A 20791-nucleotide genomic window follows, 5' to 3' on the forward strand; every position below is an offset into this window, starting at 1 on the left:
CCTTTCTCACCCTGTAAGAAATTGGTTCTTACTCGGAAAGGAGTTGGTTATTTGGTGAGTATCTGGTAAGTGGTTAAGGTCTATTCCAGTCCCATGATTTAAAATAGATACAAACTGGTGGTAAAGTTGAGAAAATGTGTGAAAAGGCAAAATAGTAAATGAATAACATAATTAAGTAATGAAAGTACGTTATGGATGGCAGGTGAGGTGGGAGCCCCTGGATAACATTGTGCAGGGTGAATGAACAAACTGTTCATGGCATCTTGGTGCAGGAAGTTATTCAAGTAGAGGGAACTAAAAGGAATGTAATGGTAGTGGGGGACTGTATAGTGAGGGGTAAACAGTGTCACTGTTCTCTATAGCAAGGAGTGAGAATCGAGATAGCTGTGTTGCTTGCCTGGTATCAGGGAAGCTGCTCATGGTTGGAGAGGAACTTGCAGTGAAAGGGTGGGGATCCTGTTCTCGTGGTCCATGTAGGTACCAATGATATCGGTAGAGCGAGGAAAGAGGATTTGCTTGGGTTAATATGAAGAGCTGAGCACTACATTAAAGCGGTTGTGATCTCTGGATTATTACCTGAGCAGCATGCAAATTGGCAGAGGGTAAATAGAATTCGAGATGAAGATGTGGCTCGAAGGGACAGGTGGATTCTGCTTCGTGGGGAACCGGCACCCGTATCAGAGAAAGTGGGGGGGCTGTATCGTTGGAACAGTTACACTTGAACCATGATGGGGGTCAGTATTCTTGAGGACCCCGTAACTAGGGAAGTGTAGACTGGGGATATGGGATCAAATATGGGCAGATGTGGAATATCAAACAATAGAGACAAGGGAAATGAGGAGGGTATTAATTTGGGAAATGACAAACAAACCATGATAGGTTTATGTTCCCTGACCTTTCCTAAGGGTAAAAATAAAGATAAGGCTAGAAGTTTCAAAACAAGGCCGTGTGTCTGAATGCATGTGGCATTTGGGGGGAAAAAAAGAAGGATTGATGGTGATAATGGAGATTAATAAGTGTGATTTAATAGCCATTACAGAGACATGGCTGTAGAACAGCACAGATCGGGAGCTAAATATTGAAGGGAATGTGACTTGGAGGAAGGGTTGGAAGTTTGAAGTTCTGTTAATTAAAGACCATATTAGCGCAATTGTGAGAAATGGCCTGAGTTCAGGAAGCCTGGATATAGGAGCAGTTTGGGTAGAGGTGAGAAATGATAAAGGCAAGAAATCAGTTGTGGGAGTGGTGTATAGGCCCCATAACAGGAATCACACAGTTGGACTGGGTATCAAAGAAGAAATAGTGGGAGCTTGTCAGAAAGGTACAACAATTCTCATTGAGGATTTCAATCTACATATAGCCTGGAATAATGGGATTGCCACAAAGTGTTTTTGGGATAATTTCTTCAATCAGAGAGCAGACTATAGTAGACCTGGTATTGTGTGATGGGATAGCATTAATTAATGAGCTTGTGGTGAAGGCACCCCGAGGTAGCAATGATCATGTGATTGAATTTGACATTCAGTTTGAGTGAGACAAGAGTGGGTCCGAGACTAATGTATAAACTTGAGATCAGTTATGAAGGGATGAAAGCCGAGCTAGTGAAAGTGAATTTGGGTTCAGGGATTGGCCAAAAGAGATGCAGTAGCAGAAGTTTAAGGGGATGTTTCAGGATACAACAATACATTCCAAACTAAAGAGAAAGATTCCAGAGGGAGGAGCCACCATCCGTGGTTAACTGAAGTTGAGGATAGTATCAACTTGAAGCCAAAAGCATGTAATTTGCACGGCACCTAAAGGGGGAGGGTGATAAGGCAGAGGTCATGGCGCATGTTGGTATCAATGACATGGGTAGAAAGAGGGATGAGGTCTTGCATCAGAAATTCAGGGAGTTGAGCAGTAGATTAAAAATCAGGACCTCTCCGGTTGTAATCTCTGGATTACTCCCAGTGCCAGTGAGCACAAATAGGAGAAGAGCATGGATGAATGAGGAGCAGCATGCTAGCACAGTATTTAGCACTGCTGTCTCTCAGCACCAGGGACCCGGGTTCAATTCCAGCCTTAGGTGACTGTGTGGACTTTGCACGTTCTCCACGTGTCTACATGGGTTTCCTCCAGGTGCTCTGGTTTCCTCCCACAGTCCAAAGATGTGCAGGTTAGGTGGATTCGTGGGGAGGAACATGGGGTTACGGGAATAGGACCTGGATGGAATGCTCTGTTGGGGGATCAGCGTAGACTCAATGAGCCAAATGGTCTGTAGGGATTCTATGAACGCGTGGCTTAAGAGTTGGTGCAGGAGGAAAGACTTTAGCTTCCTGGGTCACTGGGACTGTGTCTAGGAAAGGTGGGATCTATACAAGCAGGATAGTCTGCATCTGAACCAGAGTGGAACTAACATCCTTGCGGGCAAGTTTGTTCGTGCTGTTGGGCCACTGTTTAAAAATAAGGGGTCGCCCATTTAAGTCAGATGAGGGGGTGAAATTTCTCTCTCGGGTTGAGACACCTGTAGAATTCTCTTCCTCAAAAGGTTGATGAGGCAGAGTCTTTAAATAACGTCCGGGCAGAAATGAACACATTCTAGATGAGCAAGGGAAGGAGTGTGAAGATTTCCAGGGGCAGGCGGGAATGTGAAATCGAGGTTAAAATTAGCTATGATCTTATTGAAGGTGGAGCATGTTCGAGGGGCTGAGTGGCCTACTCTTAATGCAGGTGTTTATGTGCTTTACTGGTTGCTGGGTCGCTTTAAGCTGTTAAATCTCTCAGCATGGCATGGCTGACCTGTGAGAATGGAGACCCTTCTTGGAATCTTTGTTCTGGGTCTTTCTGACTCAGTGTGTGCATTACACTGAGTGTGCTCACTCTGTGCATTAGTTGTTGCTGAATTTTGACTTTTATGGCTGCAACTTTTATATATCTAAAAATGAACTATTGTCTCTGTCGGAATGTGATAAACAACTGCTGTGCCACTCTTCCTGGGGAGCTGTCCTGCTTTGCTGCATTGAAAGGATTGGGGTTACTTGGGTTGTGCTACAAGTACAGACATTGACGACAGAATGTTCCACTCTGCTCCCACAGGAATACATCCAGAAACTAATGCCCCCCCTCATTCAGAAATGGAACGAGTTGAAGGATGAGGATAAGGATCTCTTCCCTCTGCTGGAGGTGAGTGTCCAATGGGCAGTATGATACCCCAGTGGACAGACGCGGTGGTGTTGTACGTGAAGATCAGTGGGTTTCATGTTCTGTCTCTGCAGCCACTGAAAAGCAGAGAGTTTCAGTTCATAGAATCCTCGGGCTTCACAACACAGAGGAGGATGTTTAGTTCCTTGGGCCTGTGACCCTCTTTGTTAGAGCTCTCCATCTAATTCCTCTCCTCAGCTAACGAAAGTACATCTTTGTTGAATATTTACCCCTCTCCCTTTATGAAGTTATGGATTGTGCTTCCACCGCTTTCTGTTGGTGACACACTTTTGTTGCAAATCTTTCCCCTTATTTCCTCCTGATCTTAAATTAATTGATGTGGAGATGCCGGCGTTGGACTGGGGTGGGCACAGTAAGAAGTCTCACAACACCAAGTTAAGGTCCAACAGGTTTATTTGGTATCACAAGCTTTCGGGACGCTGTTCCTTCATCAGGTAAATTAATTGATCTAGTTACCAACTCGCCAACCAGTAGAAAACGGTTGTGTTCCTGTCACCCTTTTATTACCTGAATAAAACCCCCTGCCCCCTCGGGATATTGAAGGTTGAGTGTTGCCTGGCCCTGCCCAGGCCATCCTGACAGCACTCCGCACAGTTCTGGTCTCCAGCCTAGACAAAGGTATACACTAGCGAGTGCAGCACTATCGTAGAAGATTCAACAGACTGGGGCTTTTTTAAAAAGTAGAGAAGGTTTGGGCTAAGACACCTGGCAGAGATCTTCGAAATTCTAAATAGGGTGGAGAAAATCCTAAGTAGAGGTTATAAATGCAAAAGCAAATACTACAGATGCTGAAGATCTGGGATAAAGATCATAACCACCACTCCCATTTTTATTCAGATAGTATCTAAGTAATTCTGCTATTGACAACTCCTCTGGACCAATCTTTTGTCTTATTACCATCTCCTGTTATTGAATCTTACCGCTTTCCCACCCTATCAGGTTCTCTCCCTTTTGTTCTCCTCACCACTTTTTCCTGCCTTTCTGCTTGCTTAAATCCTTATCCATCTCTACCCTTTCCCAGTTCTGACGATAGGCCATCAGTCTAAAACATTAACTGTTTCTCTTTCTCCGTACACGCTGCCTTTGATGGAAAGATGTAGTCCGTGAAGAAGGAGAATAGAAAGATGAGCTGAAAGGGTGCAATGAGGTTGATAGAATGGAGGGAGATTTGTGTGGAGTATTGTCACTTGCAGACTATTTGGGCTGTATATTAAATGGAATTAATTTTTATGTTATTTATTACAATGTGGGTGCAGTCTTTAATGCTGCCTAAATTGGTGCATTTCATCTGTGATACTCAGCCTCAAAGCAGCCAGATTCCTGGTATAATCCTTGGTTAGTGCTGATCTCGGGGATGCCTCTGGGCTTGGAGAGAGCACTTGCTGTGTTTCCTACTCCTGATCAATGTCCAGAAACCTGCCTCTGAAAAGTATGTATGGAAGACTTCATGAGTACAACGTTGGGCTTATAATAATACCCCCTCATACACTCGCTTTCACGACTGCCCTTGGTACTGGATTCCAGCCCACAGTTAACAGTACAGGAGACAAGTAGGGAATTCCGTGTTTTTGGGTGGTGGAGAGGTTTCCTGGAAACTCGCTGTAGAGAGTGCACCCGATTATTCAGCTTGCTTCTGCTGCTCTTGTGGTTGAAGCTTCCATGCACTTGTCTGAACCATAGCCAGTACGAATGGTTTTGTTATAGGTGTAGTTACCTTGATGCCTGTTGCTATTGCCCCAAACTCATTGCCTCTCATTTGTGGCATCAGTATTCATTGTTCTTTATTCTTCCTTAGTGCCTCTCTTCAGTAGCCACTGCTCTGCAGAGTGGCTTTCTCCCCTACTGTGAACCTGTCTATCAGCGCTGTGTAACACTTGTACAGAAGACACTCGCCCAGGCCATGGTAAGCTCTTTTGACTGGTGTTTGAATCAAAAGAACGTGCACTGTGAAGTTTGATTGTGGGAGTTTTCTTTACTCCTTCTCATCCAAAGTATTTTCACAGATTTAGTAGTAATGTGCATCTTGGCAAAATGCACGCTGGCTCTGGCTGTTGTGGTGGATGAGCTAATGTGAACTGAGATAGTCCAAATCCCATGGTCTTATCTTCAGCCTCTTTTGATTTTAATGTAGATTTGCTGGAGTGTTTCATCAATAGAAGGTTTGAAAATGGGAGGGGTGGGCTGTGGGGAGGGGTTGTTGGGCATTTAATCGGCTGAGCAGAACCAGAAATGTGTGCTAACTGAACTGTGAGCTTCTATTTTTATTCAGTGTTGCTACAAACAGTTTAATTCCTCCTGCGTATGGGTGGTGTTCACAGAATTATAACAAGCTCATGGCACAGAAAGAGGCCGTTTAGCCCATCCTGTCTGTGCCAAAAAACGTGCCACCCAGCCTAATGCCACTTTCTGGAATTTGGTCTGTACCCTGCAGGTTACAGCACTGACAGTGCACATCCAGACACCTTGTTAACGAGTTGTAGGTTTCTGCTCCAATATCCTTTCCAGACCCCCTTGACCCACCGGGTGAAAAACCTTTATCTCACCCCCATCCCCCCCCACACCGGGTGACCCCCCCCCCCCCATTCTAATCTTTCTATCAATCATTTTGAATCTATGCCCTTTAGTCACTGACCTCTCTTCCCACCCACTCTCTCCTGCCCTTATAGTTTTGTACATTTTGATCCAATCTCCCCTCATTCTCCTTGGAACAGAGGAGGCTAACCCCAGTGTCTCCAATCTTTCCTCATCGCTGAAATTTTCCAGTCCTGGCACCATCCTCGTCACTCTCCTCTGAACCTTCTCGAATGCAATTCGATCCTTTCTATAATGTGATGACCAGAACTGCACACAGTATTTAAATTCTGACCGAACTAATATTTTATATGGTTTCAGCGTAACCTCACTTCTCTTATATTGGTGTCTGTTATAAAACAAAAGGATTCCAGGTGCTGTCTTAACCACCTTATTGATCTGCCCTGCGACCTTCAGGGATCTGTGGACATTCACTGCCTCCACATCTCTCAGTATCCTCCCATTTATTGCGTAATCCTTTGCCTTGTTTGACCTCCACAAGTAGATCACCATAAGATGTAGGAGCGCATGTGGACCATTTAGCCCTTCGAGTTTGCTCCACCGCTTTTCATTGCGATTATGATTAATCTGATGTGATCCTCAACTCCATTTTGTGGTTGCGGTAACGGAGACTTGGTCAAAAAGATTCTCTTGAATGAATTCTGTTCCCTCCATTCCTTTCACATTTCTGTCAGGAGGTTTGTAATGAGGTATGAAGTGCTATTTCTGTGTGGAAACATAAGGAGCCACGCTCCTGCCGCACCCGCCATTGCACCAGGGCCCCCATTGGGGCCGGGCCTGCTGGAGCCACGCTGTACTATCCACTGGTTTGATGAGGACAGTAACTTTTGTATCAACAGCTGATGCTCCCCCTCGTGTGTTAAGACTCCATGATGTGCTTTGCAGAATTGTAGACTGTTTGTCACTGAGTGTTTTTTGCTGTGGATATTTCCAGATGTATAACACGCAGCCAGACCAGTACGAGGCTCCAGACAAGGACTTTATGATTGTAGCACTGGATCTATTGAGTGGCCTGGCGGAGGGACTGGGTGGTCACGTGGAACAGCTGGTGGCACGGAGCAACATCATGACCCTGCTTTTCCAGTGTATGCAGGTGAGCGGAAAGGAAACTGACACTTGGATATCTCCTTTAGTGAGCTCGGTGATTCACAGGCTGTACAGTCACGGTCACCTACTGAAAGCACAGTGACCAATTTTCACACAGCAAGGTCACAGATAAAAGCTAACTTTCAGTGTTAGTGCAACTCTAGAAGATCTGAATCTAAACACTCAGTGAACAACCTTTGAACTTTTTAATCTGGAGCACCTTGCTGTGAACCTGTAGTCCATGTGACGAGAGGTGTATGTACTTGTTGTGAAGAAGCGTGGACTTACAGCACCCTCTCTGTCCTGTTTGAACAGCACTGAGTGATTAAACAGTCTGCAGGACCCTGCTCTTCCAGTAATGATGTGATATCTTTTTATCACCACCCAACATGGCAGCTTTGATTCAACATCACGTCTGAATTACAGTGTCTCCCTCAATACTGAGCCGATTTATGTGTGCAAGCAGCGCTTGAAATGAGAATGCTACCATCAATGCTCTGAATGACGGACGTTTGTCTGAGGCTGCACTGGGTGAATAAATCACCTGATGGCTGGGTGAATATATGACCTGACCCAGGCCCTGATAGTCCGTGACCTGAACTGTTCAGTACCCCACAGCCTCAGAGGCTATCTCATAACCCAGCCTGAGGAGTGTCCCCGTAACCCGGGCGCTGGTCCTTGGGGTGGGGGAGTGTCCCCGTAACCCGGGCGCTGGTCCTCGGGACGGGGGAGTGTCCCCGTAAGCCAAGCGCTGGTCCTCGGGACGGGGGAGTGTCCCCGTAAGCCAAGCGCTGGTCCTCGGGACGGGGGAGTGTCCCCATAAGCCGGTCGCTGGTCCCCGGGCAGAGTGTCCCCGCAAGCTGGGCGCTGGTCCTCGGGGCGGGGTTTGTCCCCATAAGCCGGGCGCTGGTCCCCGCAAGCCGGGTGCTGGTCCTCGCCGGGGGGGGGGGGGGGGTGTCCCCGTAACCGGGGCGTGCTGCTCCATTTAAGTAGATATTGGAGAGTGAAAGGCGGCTCCTGTTCATAAGGGAATCCTGGCTTGTCGAGTGAGATGAGAGTGCTGGAAGGTTGATGCAGTGATGTTTTGGTTGTTATATGATGGGATTTTGTGACCTGTGCTGTCCTATCTCTCTCTATATCACTCTCTGTCTAGGATACAATGCCTGAGGTTCGGCAAAGTTCATTTGCACTTTTGGGTGATCTCACCAAAGCCTGTTTCCAGCATGTGAAACCCTGTATAGGTGAGTGCAGCGGGGGCTGGACACCAGGGCCTTGCTGTATCATTTAAATTATTGTGTTTATTGTTGCTGTTCTCTTCAAGCCTCCCTCCTGTAACTGGCAAGGGGGCGGGGGTGAGAATTTGTGGGGAGTCTCTCTGGTGTTTGGAAGCCATGAATAATGTATTACTCCCCTCTGACTGTTTATATATTCATACTGACCAATCCAGAGATCCTTCGATATTCTTTACCTGGCCGCAGGTCCCTGCTGCCCCTCTGCCCAGAGAGTGGACAGCTGGCCTGTGACTGGAAGCCAGCTGGTTAGTGGGCAGCAGGAATAGCGGCTGTCCCCAACCATTGATGTTGCTGAGTTGTCCGTGTCCTGAGGAACTGTTTGAATCTGAAGCCTTGCTCCAGGTACTGAGCTGACTTACAGGGGTAGGGCCTGGGTGGGATTGTTGTCGGTGCAGGCTCGATGGGCTGAATGGCCTCCTGCTGCACTGTCGGGTTTCTGTGATTTCTTTGATCTCAAATCCAGGCTCCAGGTCACCTCCGGAGGGTGGGTGGGATTTGTAAAGTGGGCTCAGGGCTGAGACATTTCCCTTTTTGTTACCGGATTTTAACTCCATTTCTCTTTCTTCCCTACCTCCCCCACCTCCTAGCTGAGTTCATGCCAATCTTGGGAACCAACCTGAACCCTGAGTTTATTTCTGTGTGCAATAATGCCACCTGGGCGATTGGAGAAATCTGCATGCAGATGGGTGAGTTATTGCTTTAGGTAAAGTCTGAAGCTGGGAGGAGAGTGATGGGGCATTTACTGATTCCTTGTTATTCATCGTGTGGGGATATGATCTTTCTTGCTATGCTCTGAATCTCATAGAGCAGAATCCAGCTGCTATTGCCCTTGGCCTGTGCTGCAAAGCTAACTTCACTTGGAGCTACAATTGCCTAACCTTGACCTTGGACTTTGCACGCACAATAGTTTTAATTTGTGAACTAGAATCCTGCCTAGTGACTGGCTTCATGAGCGGATTGACCTCAGATGTGAGGTCACTCCCATCGCGCGGTCACCGAGTGAACAATGGGAACTGAGCGGGATAATCCCATAGCCCCAAGCTGATGTCATCGTGATCCCTGTCCCTTTGGAACTGTCTGAGTACGAGGTTGGTCAGGCGGTGTGCAATGCAAGGCCTTTGGTTCAGTAACCTGGAAGAATATCATGTGCATGAAACTTTAAACTGAACACACAGATGGGCGAGGAATCTCAGCAGCTGAAGAAAATACATGTACTAAGTGCACTCTGCTGCTATGTTAGGTTGCTGCTATAGTGATATTTGGATTAGTGAGTTCACTCCGAGTTGAAGGGCAGATGGAGTGTTAAGTTTGAACTTGGGGTTACCATTGAGCAGTAACTGAACTGGACCAGTCATATAAATAAAGACAGAAAATGCTGGAATATCTCAGCAGATCAGATAGCCTGTGTGGAGCGATAGAGCTAACATTTCAAGTCTAGATGACCCTTCATCAGTGTCACATAAATACTGAGGCTTCAGGAGCAGGTCTGCTACTGGGAATTCTGCAGCAAGTAACTTGCTTCCTGACTCCCTAAAACATGCCCTCCAGCCACAAGGTACAAGTTAGAAGTGTGTTTGAATACTCTCTCTACTTGCCTGGATGAGTGCAGCTCCACCAGGATGTTCTCGGCACAATCCAGGGCACAGCAGGCTGCTTGATTAGAAATATTGATTCCCTCCATCACTGATGCACAGTGGCAGCTGTGTGTACCATCTACAAGATGCACTGCAGCAACTCAACAATCCTCCTTGGGTAGAACCTTCCAATCCCACAATCGCTCGCATCTAGAAGGACATGGACATCAGGTGAATGGGGACATTGCCACCTACAAGTTCCCCTCCAAGTCACTCACCATCCTGACATGGAAAGATATCTCCATTTCTTCACTATTGCTGGGTCAGAACCCTGGCATTCACTGCTGAACTACACGTGTGTGTCCTACAACACGTGTGTGTCCTACAACACGTGTGTGTCCTACAACACGTGTGTGTCCTACAACACGTGTGTGTCCTACAACACGTGTGTGTCCTACAACACGTGTGTGTCCTACAACACGTGTGTGTCCCACAACACGTGTGTGTCCCACAACACGTGTGTGTCCCACAACACGTGTGTGTCCCACAACACGTGTGTGTCCCACAACACGTGTGTGTCCCACAACACGTGTGTGTCCCACAACACGTGTGTGTCCCACAACACGTGTGTGTCCCACAACACGTGTGTGTCCCACAACACGTGTGTGTCCCACAACACGTGTGTGTGTCCCACAACACGTGTGTGTGTCCCACAACACGTGTGTGTGTCCCACAACACGTGTGTGTGTCCCACAACACGTGTGTGTGTCCCACAACACGTGTGTGTGTCCCACAACACGTGTGTGTGTCCCACAACACGTGTGTGTGTCCCACAACACGTGTGTGTGCCCCACAACACGTGTGTGTGCCCCACAACACGTGTGTGTGCCCCACAACACGTGTGCGTGTGCCCCACAACACGTGTGCGTGTGCCCCACAACACGTGTGCGTGTGCCCCACAACACGTGTGCGTGTGCCCCACAACACGTGTGCGTGTGCCCCACAACACGTGTGCGTGTGCCCCACAACACGTGTGCGTGTGCCCCACAACACGTGTGCGTGTGCCCCACAACACGTGTGCGTGTGCCCCACAACACGTGTGCGTGTGCCCCACAACACGTGTGCGTGTGCCCCACAACACGTGTGCGTGTGCCCCACAACACGTGTGCGTGTGCCCCACAACACGTGTGCGTGTGCCCCACAACACGTGTGCGTGTGCCCCACAACACGTGTGCGTGTGCCCCACAACACGTGTGCGTGTGCCCCACAACACGTGTGCGTGTGCCCCACAACACGTGTGCGTGTGCCCCACAACACGTGTGCGTGTGCCCCACAACACGTGTGCGTGTGCCCCACAACACGTGTGCGTGTGCCCCACAACACGTGTGCGTGTGCCCCACAACACGTGTGCGTGTGCCCCACAACACGTGTGCGTGTGCCCCACAACACGTGTGCGTGTGCCCCACAACACGTGTGCGTGTGCCCCACAACACGTGTGCGTGTGCCCCACAACACGTGTGCGTGTGCCCCACAACACGTGTGCGTGTGCCCCACAACACGTGTGCGTGTGCCCCACAACACGTGTGCGTGTGCCCCACAACACGTGTGCGTGTGCCCCACAACACGTGTGCGTGTGCCCCACAACACGTGTGCGTGTGCCCCACAACACGTGTGCGTGTGCCCCACAACACGTGTGCGTGTGCCCCACAACACGTGTGCGTGTGCCCCACAACACGTGTGCGTGTGCCCCACAACACGTGTGCGTGTGCCCCACAACACGTGTGCGTGTGCCCCACAACACGTGTGCGTGTGCCCCACAACACGTGTGCGTGTGCCCCACAACACGTGTGCGTGTGCCCCACAACACGTGTGCGTGTGCCCCACAACACGTGTGCGTGTGCCCCACAACACGTGTGCGTGTGCCCCACAACACGTGTGCGTGTGCCCCACAACACGTGTGCGTGTGCCCCACAACACGTGTGCGTGTGCCCCACAACACGTGTGCGTGTGCCCCACAACACGTGTGCGTGTGCCCCACAACACGTGTGCGTGTGCCCCACAACACGTGTGCGTGTGCCCCACAACACGTGTGCGTGTGCCCCACAACACGTGTGCGTGTGCCCCACAACACGTGTGCGTGTGCCCCACAACACGTGTGCGTGTGCCCCACAACACGTGTGCGTGTGCCCCACAACACGTGTGCGTGTGCCCCACAACACGTGTGCGTGTGCCCCACAACACGTGTGCGTGTGCCCCACAACACGTGTGCGTGTGCCCCACAACACGTGTGCGTGTGCCCCACAACACGTGTGCGTGTGCCCCACAACACGTGTGCGTGTGCCCCACAACACGTGTGCGTGTGCCCCACAACACGTGTGCGTGTGCCCCACAACACGTGTGCGTGTGCCCCACAACACGTGTGCGTGTGCCCCACAACACGTGTGCGTGTGCCCCACAACACGTGTGCGTGTGCCCCACAACACGTGTGCGTGTGCCCCACAACACGTGTGCGTGTGCCCCACAACACGTGTGCGTGTGCCCCACAACACGTGTGCGTGTGCCCCACAACACGTGTGCGTGTGCCCCACAACACGTGTGCGTGTGCCCCACAACACGTGTGCGTGTGCCCCACAACACGTGTGCGTGTGCCCCACAACACGTGTGCGTGTGCCCCACAACACGTGTGCGTGTGCCCCACAACACGTGTGCGTGTGCCCCACAACACGTGTGCGTGTGCCCCACAACACGTGTGCGTGTGCCCCACAACGCGTGTGCCCCACAACGCGTGTGCCCCACAACGCGTGTGCCCCACAACGCGTGTGCCCCACAACGCGTGTGCCCCACAACGCGTGTGCCCCACAACGCGTGTGCCCCACAACGCGTGTGCCCCACAACGCGTGTGCCCCACAACGCGTGTGCCCCACAACGCGTGTGCCCCACAACGCGTGTGCCCCACAACGCGTGTGCCCCACAACGCGTGTGCCCCACAACGCGTGTGCCCCACAACGCGTGTGCCCCACAACGCGTGTGCCCCACAACGCGTGTGCCCCACAACGCGTGTGCCCCACAACGCGTGTGCCCCACAACGCGTGTGCCCCACAACGCGTGTGCCCCACAACGCGTGTGCCCCACAACGCGTGTGCCCCACAACGCGTGTGCCCCACAACGCGTGTGCCCCACAACGCGTGTGCCCCACAACGCGTGTGCCCCACAACGCGTGTGCCCCACAACGCGTGTGCCCCACAACGCGTGTGCCCCACAACGCGTGTGCCCCACAACGCGTGTGCCCCACAACGCGTGTGCCCCACAACGCGTGTGCCCCACAACGCGTGTGCCCCACAACGCGTGTGCCCCACAACGCGTGTGCCCCACAACGCGTGTGCCCCACAACGCGTGTGCCCCACAACGCGTGTGCCCCACAACGCGTGTGCCCCACAACGCGTGTGCCCCACAACGCGTGTGCCCCACAACGCGTGTGCCCCACAACACGTGTGCGTGTGCCCCACAACACGTGTACTGCAATGTCTCACCACCACCTTCAGGACAGTTGAGAATGGGCAGCGAATGCTGGTCTAGGCAGTAATATTCACGTCCCAAGAATGGACAGGAAAGAACATTGAAATAATGAAGAAGGGATATTTGATTACACTCTTGTGAAACATCTGGGTTTTAGCATGTTAAAGATACCGTTCTGCATGTAATTGCTGAATATCAGTGGAGTGGAATCTGAACCTGCATTTTCTGTGCTGGTAGGTGCTGAGATGCAACCGTATGTGTCACTGGTTCTGAATAACTTGGTGGAGATCATCAACAGACCAAACACTCCCAAGACTCTACTCGAGAACACTGGTAAGTTAGAAGCTGATGTACACGTCTCGGGTGTCCTGGGCTTGGGGTCAAAAGTGAGCGTGTTCATATAAAAGCTGCTGAAATGATTTTCCTGACTTGCCCATGCCCACCCGAGTTGCTGACCCGGTGAAAGCTGTGTCTGAATGCAGGGCAGGTGGGAAATAACCACCATCATTGAGCTACAGCCAGCAGCTTTGGAATGAGATGTGCATTAGTCTGACTCTGTAGACACAGTGTATTGTGAGCACTCAATATGTCTACACTTCACATCTGGGGCAGCACGGTGGCCCAGTGGTTAGCACTGCTGCCTCATGTCGCCAGGGATCCAGGGTTGATTCCTGGCTTGGGTCATTGTGTGCGTGGAGTCTGCACGTTCTCCCCGTGTCTGCATGGGTTTCCTGTGGGTGCTCCGGTTTCCTCCCACAGTCCCAAAGAAGTGCTGGTTAGGGTGCATTGGACATGCCAAATTCTCCCTCGGTGTACCTGAACCCCGGAGTGTGGCGACTAGGGGATTTTCACAGTAACTTCATTGCAGTGTTAATGTAAGCCTACTTGTGACACTAATAAATAAACGTTAAGCTGGTAGTGATGCTCCAGGGCATTCTGCAGCAGCTTGGAGATAGCTGCCTCTCACCCTCACTCCCTAATCCTGGGGCAAGTGTAATGTACCTTTGTGGTTTCTCGGGGTTGTTTTTGGAGCAGTCTGTGGCTGTAAATACCAGATGTAACCCACAGGACAGGGCACTAGTGCATTTATCAATTGGGCAGGTGGGTTAGGGTGGTGACTATGGCACTCTGCAACACTGCTGTGATGATTAGAAAATGCAGACATTTGAATCCTGAACTAAAGGATGTTGAACATTTCTATTCTGAGCGTGTTGACTCTGGGAGAAGCTGTAACTAATGATGTTTAAGCTGTTGGTTAATTTTCCTGTCTCTCCTCCCCTCAGCTATTACCATTGGCCGTCTAGGTTATGTATGTCCCCAGGAAGTTGCACCCATGCTGCAGCAGTTCATCAGACCGTGGTGAGTGTTCATTTCCTGTTCCCTCCCTCCTTCTGTTTTCAGCCCAGAGCCAAAGAATAGGCTCTCTGACCTCGTTTGTGAGCTGATCACTCTGACGCTCAGGCCAGCCTGGGGCAATAATGTGCATCAGCTTCACAGAGAGCTAGGGACGGCTGAAAGACACTCCCATTTTGCTGCATCCAGATTCTGAGTGTGCTTTTGTAATTCCCAGGTGCACGTCTTTGCGAAATATACGTGATAATGAAGAGAAGGATTCTGCGTTCCGAGGGATCTGTATGATGATTGGTGTGAATCCTGGGGGTGTGGTGCAGGTAAGGGTCTGGTTTTCTGTCTGAAATGTCACTGTTCTCGGTCAGTGTTGAGTTGGCTGATCTCAGACTGAGTGACTGTGATCTGGGCCCACTGGTTTAAAGAGGAGAACGTCGGGCAGAGTTCCTGCCTCTGATCACAATCTAATAACTCCTGCAAAATATCCACATTGGGTGAATACAGAATTGACCTCCTCTGGAATGGCTCATGTTGCCACTTGGGCTCACATCAATGTCTGTGGGATTGGAGCCCGGAGCCAGCACAGGCATGTGGGAAGAGGCAGAGTTCTGATGAGGGAGTTAATGTGCAATGTTACTCCAGTTGCTTTGCCTTTAGTCCATTTGCAGGTTCGCGTTTTAGGCAGCTTCTCTACATAACTGGGCCTTGTATCATGGAATCCCTGCAGAAGGAGGCCATTCAGCCCACCGAGTCTGCACCAGCTCCTACCCCATAACCCCACATATTTCATCCTGAAAATCCCCCTAAGCTATATATCTTGGGCATGGCCAATCCACCTAACCTGCACATCTTTCCGACTGTGGGAGGAAGTCCATGCCGACACGGGAAGAACATGCAAGCTCCACACAGACAGTGACCCAAGGCTGGAATTGGCCCTGGGTCCTGGATGTCCCTGGCGCTGAGGCAGCAGCGCTAGCCACTAAATGTGCTGGATGGGCAGCACTGCACAGTGCACAATGTTAACAGATTAAGACGGAACTTTTGTTTCTTGTAGGACTTCATCTTCTTTTGCGATGCTGTTGCTTCGTGGGTGAGCCCAAAGGATGACCTGCGTGACATGTTTTACAAGGTAGGTGTTCATTCTGTGAAATCTTTCCTGCATCTCTGCACTTGCACTCATCCCCAATTTACCAATCTGTTGCTTCACTTGGTCACTGCAGCTGCTTCCTCACTGTTTGAACTGTGAAGTGTTGCTGCTGTCTGGTGGGATGTACAGCACGATGATAATATACTCCGAGTAACCAGCGAGGAACTCGTTTGCCCCTTCGCTCTTACTATTATGGATGTGGTGAAAAAGATTGACAAAAACGAATGTAGGCCCCTTACAGTCAGAAACAGGAGAATTCATAACGGGGAATAAAGAAATGGCCAAGGAATTACATTTGTACTTTATTCATTGCTTCAGTCTTCACAAAAGAAGTGCTGAGAGAAACATGTTTTAGTGAGGAGCTGAAGGAAATCCGCATTGGTCGAGAAACGGTTTTGGGGAAATTGATGGGATTGAAGGTGGATAAATCTCCAGGTCCTGATAAACTTCATCCCAGAGTACTTAAGGAAGTGGCCCTGGAAATAGATCTATTGGTGGATATTTTCCAAAATCCTTTGGACTCTGGACTGGTTCCTACAGATTGGAGAGTGGCTAACGTAAGCCCGCTATTCAGAAAGGAAGGTAGAGAGAAAACAGGGAACTATAGACCAGTGAGCCTAACGTCGGTACTGGGGAAGTTGCTGGAGTCTATTATCAAGGATTTCACAGCTCGGCATTTGGAAGGCAGTGGTATAATCAGACAAAGTCAGCATGAATTTACAAAGGGGAATCATGCTTGACGAATCTATTGGAATTTTTTGAGGATGTAACTAATAGAGTTGACCAAGGAGAACCAGTGGATGTGGTTTATTTAGACTTTCAGAAGGCTTTCGGCAAGGTCTCACATAACAGTCTACTGTGTAAAGTTAAAATGCATGGGATTGCAGGTAATGTCTTGAGATGGATAGAAAGCTAGTCAGCAGATAGGAAGCAAAGAGTTGGCATAAATGGGTCTTTTTCTGATTGGCAGGCAGTGACTAGCGGGGTTCCGCAGGGATCTGTGCTAGGACCCCAACTGTTCACATTATATATCAATGATTTGGAAAAGGGAACTGAATGTATTATTTCCAAATTTTACAGATGATACAAAGTTGGGTGGGAGGGTGAGCTGTGAGGAGGATGCAGAGATGCTTCAGTGTGATTTGGACAGGCTGGGTGTGTGGGCATCTGCATGGCAGATGCAGTATAATGTGGATAAATGTGAGGTTATCCACTTTGGTAGCAATGATAGAAGACAGATTATTACTTGAATGGGTGTAAATTGAAAGAGGCTGATACTCAACATGACCTTGGAGTCCTCGTGCATCAGTCGCTGAAAGTAAGCATGCAGGTACAGCAGGCAGTAAAGGAGGCAAATGGTATGTTGGCCTTCATAGCGAGAGGATTTGAGTATAGGGATGTTTTGCTGCAATTGTTGGTGAGGCCACACCTGGCGTATTGTGTGCAGTTTTGGTGTCCTTATCTGAGGAAGGATGTCCTTGCTATAGAGGGGGTTTCAGCAAAGGTTTACCAGGCTGATTCCTGGGATGGCAGGCCTGTCATATGAGGAGAGACAAAGCCGGTTAGAATTATATTCATTGGAGTTTAGAAGAGTGAGAGGGGATCTCACAGAAACTTATAAAATTCTAACAGGGTTAGACAGGGTAGATTCAGAAAGAATGTTCCCGATGGTGGGGCAGTTCAGAACTAGGGGTCATAGTTTGAGGATAAGGGGTAAACCTTTTACTACTGAGGTGAGGAGAAATTTCTTCACCCAGAGGGTGGTGAATGTGTGGAATTCACTCCCACAGAATGTAGTTGAGGTCAAAATGTTGTCTGATTTCAAGAAGAAATTAGATATAGCTCTTGCGGCTAAAGGAATCAAGGGATATGGGAGGTGGGGGGAATCAGGATATTGAATTTGATCAGAATGGATGGCGGAGCAGGCTCGAAGGGCCGAATGGCCTCCTCCTGCTTCTAGTTTCTATGTTTAGTGATCTAATCTCTGGATTGGGGAGCTTTAACTCACATCACCGTTTCAGTGTTTATCTTGGATCACTCTGGTATAGCATGCCTTTGGGGTTCTGGGGTGCTCCTGATCTGGAATCGTGATGTGTATGTTGACAGCACCCAATCTTTCCCCTCTGCCCCACTGCCTCTGTGATTGTCCCACATGGAGGATTGAATGAGCTGGAGTGCTCCCCAGTGAAACATGGAGAAAACTGAAGTTATTGTCGTCGTTACCAACTGTTTCCTGGCCATTCCATCCCACTGTTTGTATCCTCTTGTGGCCTATTTTAACTGGAGCTGAGCTTCCCCACATCCTCGCAGCCAAGATCAACTGTTTCCCCCTCTGTTTGTTGCTCATCTCTGGCCCCACCTCAGCCTTTCTTCTGCTGAATTCCTCCAGACTTCTGTGTCCTCCCCAACGCTCCTTAAGATGCTATTTAAATGTTTAGTCATCTGTCCTCGTGTCCTCATCTTTGGCACCATTTTAATTATTTAATTACACTGTGGTGAAATGCGCGAGGATATTTTGCTACATCGGAGACTGTTGTATAAATACAACGGTGTGTAAATCCTGGCAGATAAGTCCCTTCCAACATGGATGTGATTAGTGATCCAGGGCTGCTGAAGGACTAATTTACACACACGTTCACACGCCGCTCATGCAGCACAGACAATTGAAACGGGTGGCCTATAGTGTGTAGGTTACTGTGACATTGGATGATGCATTTACCCCACTTTTGAATGTGTGCTACTTGCTGCAATTAAAGCCATGGGGAAAAGGGGGAATTTTAATGATTCTTCCTGTCTTGATGCAGTTGTGTTACCACCAAAAGAGTTCATAATGAATGATGAGGCTACACCAAGACCTATCAGTCGCTACTTTCTAACATTACGATCGGTGTTTGTCTCGTCTTGCAGATCCTGCATGGCTTCAAGGAACAGGTTGGTGAGGAGAACTGGCAACAGTTTTCAGAACAGTTCCCACCGCTTCTAAAGGAGCGACTGTCTGCGTTCTATGGCGTATAGCTGAAATTAAGGGACACAATGTCAGGTGGGTATCCTGAGGCGGGGCAGGAATAGCTTGGGGTTTAACCTGAGGAGCGCAGTTAGCCATTCCTCCGACATCTCCCTGACCTGGCTTGCTCAGCGGCTGTCTTGGGTTTGGTGGTGGTGTTGGAAGCTGTCTCATTTCCTGGTGGTTGATTCCCGGTCTCTGCATTGGACTGAAAATCCGAGCCTTTTCTCGAAGGGATTTGAAATGGGAATGAGGTTGGGAAGTCCATTCTCTTCCAGCACTCAACAGAATCCTGGTGCCTGCACTGGTCTGTCCTGGCAGACTGTACTGGTGGGCAGAGATTCTTGGTGCTGCTTAAGGTCTGTTTTGGGGGAATGGAGAGGAATAACTATTGTGGAATTTAAAGCTGATTCATTGACCATTAGGGTCCTTGTGATTTTGATGTGATTTATTAACTCCTGATGTGCTCTGGATTAATACTAAAGTCTGTCTCTCTCTCTCTCTCTCTTGTCAGGTTTCTGTTGCTGGGAGGGCTACTGGGAAATCATCCACATCTAAGAGTTGCACTGCCCTGTCATTGGGGGGTTAGGGTGGAGTTGGTGGGACTAAAAACACGCCCCCTTTCTCCGAAAATATCGGGGGAAAAACAGCCTCTAAACCAGAGCAAACTGGATTAATTCGGCAGCAAGATCTGGTACACCTTCTTTCTGAAGAGGGAATCTGCCACAACACACGGGACATTCCAAAGATCCCAAGGGTCAAATCTCTCAGTTGGACAACTCGGGAGGGGGCAAAGTGTGGGAAATTTAGGAAAATAAATTAAAATATAGGCAAGCGTAGTGAGGAATTCCACAAGATTAAAATAAAATCAGCTAGATTCAAACGGCCTTGTCCATCCAAATTTGGGACATTACAAGTCTGATGCTTGTGCCGTGGTTTAAGAGTAGAAGTTTTTAAAATTAAAAAGCAAACAAACTTTTTTTAACACATTAAAACTAGAAAGCATACCGAGCTTTGTACTGTCGCATAGATACCCCCAGCAGTCGTCAAAAAGAGAGTCACTGTTTAAAGCTAGACTGCATGGAGGTGAGCTGTAATAGTCTAGTGATCTCTGAATAGAACGTGATGAGTGGTAATGTGTGTGTGTAGATCAAGGCTTCACTATCTTTTCCGATTGGGTTGTAAAGGATCGTCCGATGTGGACTGACGCTCAGCCTTCCGCTCCCCTCGAGAGGCCGGATGTGGGTAGGAGAGGCTGGTGTGCAAGCCTGTATCTTGATACTGTAATGAAGCATGTCTGTACTGTCATGCTGTGGTAATGCCCTGTCAAACAATCAACTCTTTGGGTTTGTTTTTTGTGATAATGTGCTGCTGCGTTCTCTTGTCGTCTTATCCTTAAAACAAAAGTGTAAACTAAAATGGCAAGTGTTCAAAGAGAAAAACACAAACCTTTTCTAAAAAGACACTTGGTTGCACTTGTGACCTTTTTTAAAGATATTAATAATTAGCTCCGTGTAACTGAACAATTTGACCCGTGTGTCTCATTGGATACTGGTGAAGTGTTGACCTTTGACTGGACAGACCTAGGAACTGAGCAGTTTTTCGCTGCTGTGTTGGGAGATGGGAGAGGCACAACTGTTGACTAGCTCATAAGGACAGCAGGGAATTGGTGCTAGAGAGGGCAGGGGTCCGGGGGTGGGAGGGGAGTTGTGATCAGGGAGGTATATTTACTGTGGCATCTCACTTTTTAGTCAGTGCATTTGCTGGGATTTCATGTTCCCAGATTAAGCCCTTCCCATTAGAATTTTTGGCAATGATTGGTGTCAAATGCAGTGATTTCATGTTGGAAGTGCCCGCCTGCCCACCTTCTCTTTAAACCAGAAGGATCCAGATGGTCTCCTGATGTTTTGATCACCCCTGTGGCAACTTGCCCTGATTTGAAAAGCTGCAGCCTGAGGGGCAGGCCTGAAGCTGATGGACACAGCCTGGTGTAACAGCCTTGAGAATCAGGAATGATATTGGCTGCGAGCAG

At 49.1% G+C, this 20791-nt stretch overlaps 1 protein-coding gene across 2 annotated transcripts in view; it reads left to right on the top strand.

Annotated features, from left to right (window-relative positions):
• Positions 1-20280, top strand: part of LOC144489311 (transportin-2) — a 44669-nt gene extending 24389 nt beyond the window's left edge. For both annotated transcript variants that reach the window (XM_078207191.1, XM_078207190.1), the window contains exons 14-24: positions 3076-3162; positions 4997-5104; positions 6728-6886; positions 8033-8120; positions 8759-8857; positions 13499-13594; positions 14545-14620; positions 14832-14931; positions 15663-15737; positions 18663-18795; positions 19274-20280. In XM_078207191.1, the coding sequence (XP_078063317.1) occupies positions 3076-3162; positions 4997-5104; positions 6728-6886; positions 8033-8120; positions 8759-8857; positions 13499-13594; positions 14545-14620; positions 14832-14931; positions 15663-15737; positions 18663-18770 (996 nt within the window). In that variant the 3' untranslated portion in view covers positions 18771-18795; positions 19274-20280. The remainder of the gene's footprint in view (positions 1-3075; positions 3163-4996; positions 5105-6727; positions 6887-8032; positions 8121-8758; positions 8858-13498; positions 13595-14544; positions 14621-14831; positions 14932-15662; positions 15738-18662; positions 18796-19273) is intronic.
• Positions 20281-20791: the final 511 nt, after the last annotated feature.

This window comes from Mustelus asterias, unplaced genomic scaffold (assembly GCF_964213995.1).
Source record: "Mustelus asterias unplaced genomic scaffold, sMusAst1.hap1.1 HAP1_SCAFFOLD_2120, whole genome shotgun sequence".
NCBI classification, from domain to species: Eukaryota; Metazoa; Chordata; class Chondrichthyes; order Carcharhiniformes; family Triakidae; genus Mustelus; species Mustelus asterias.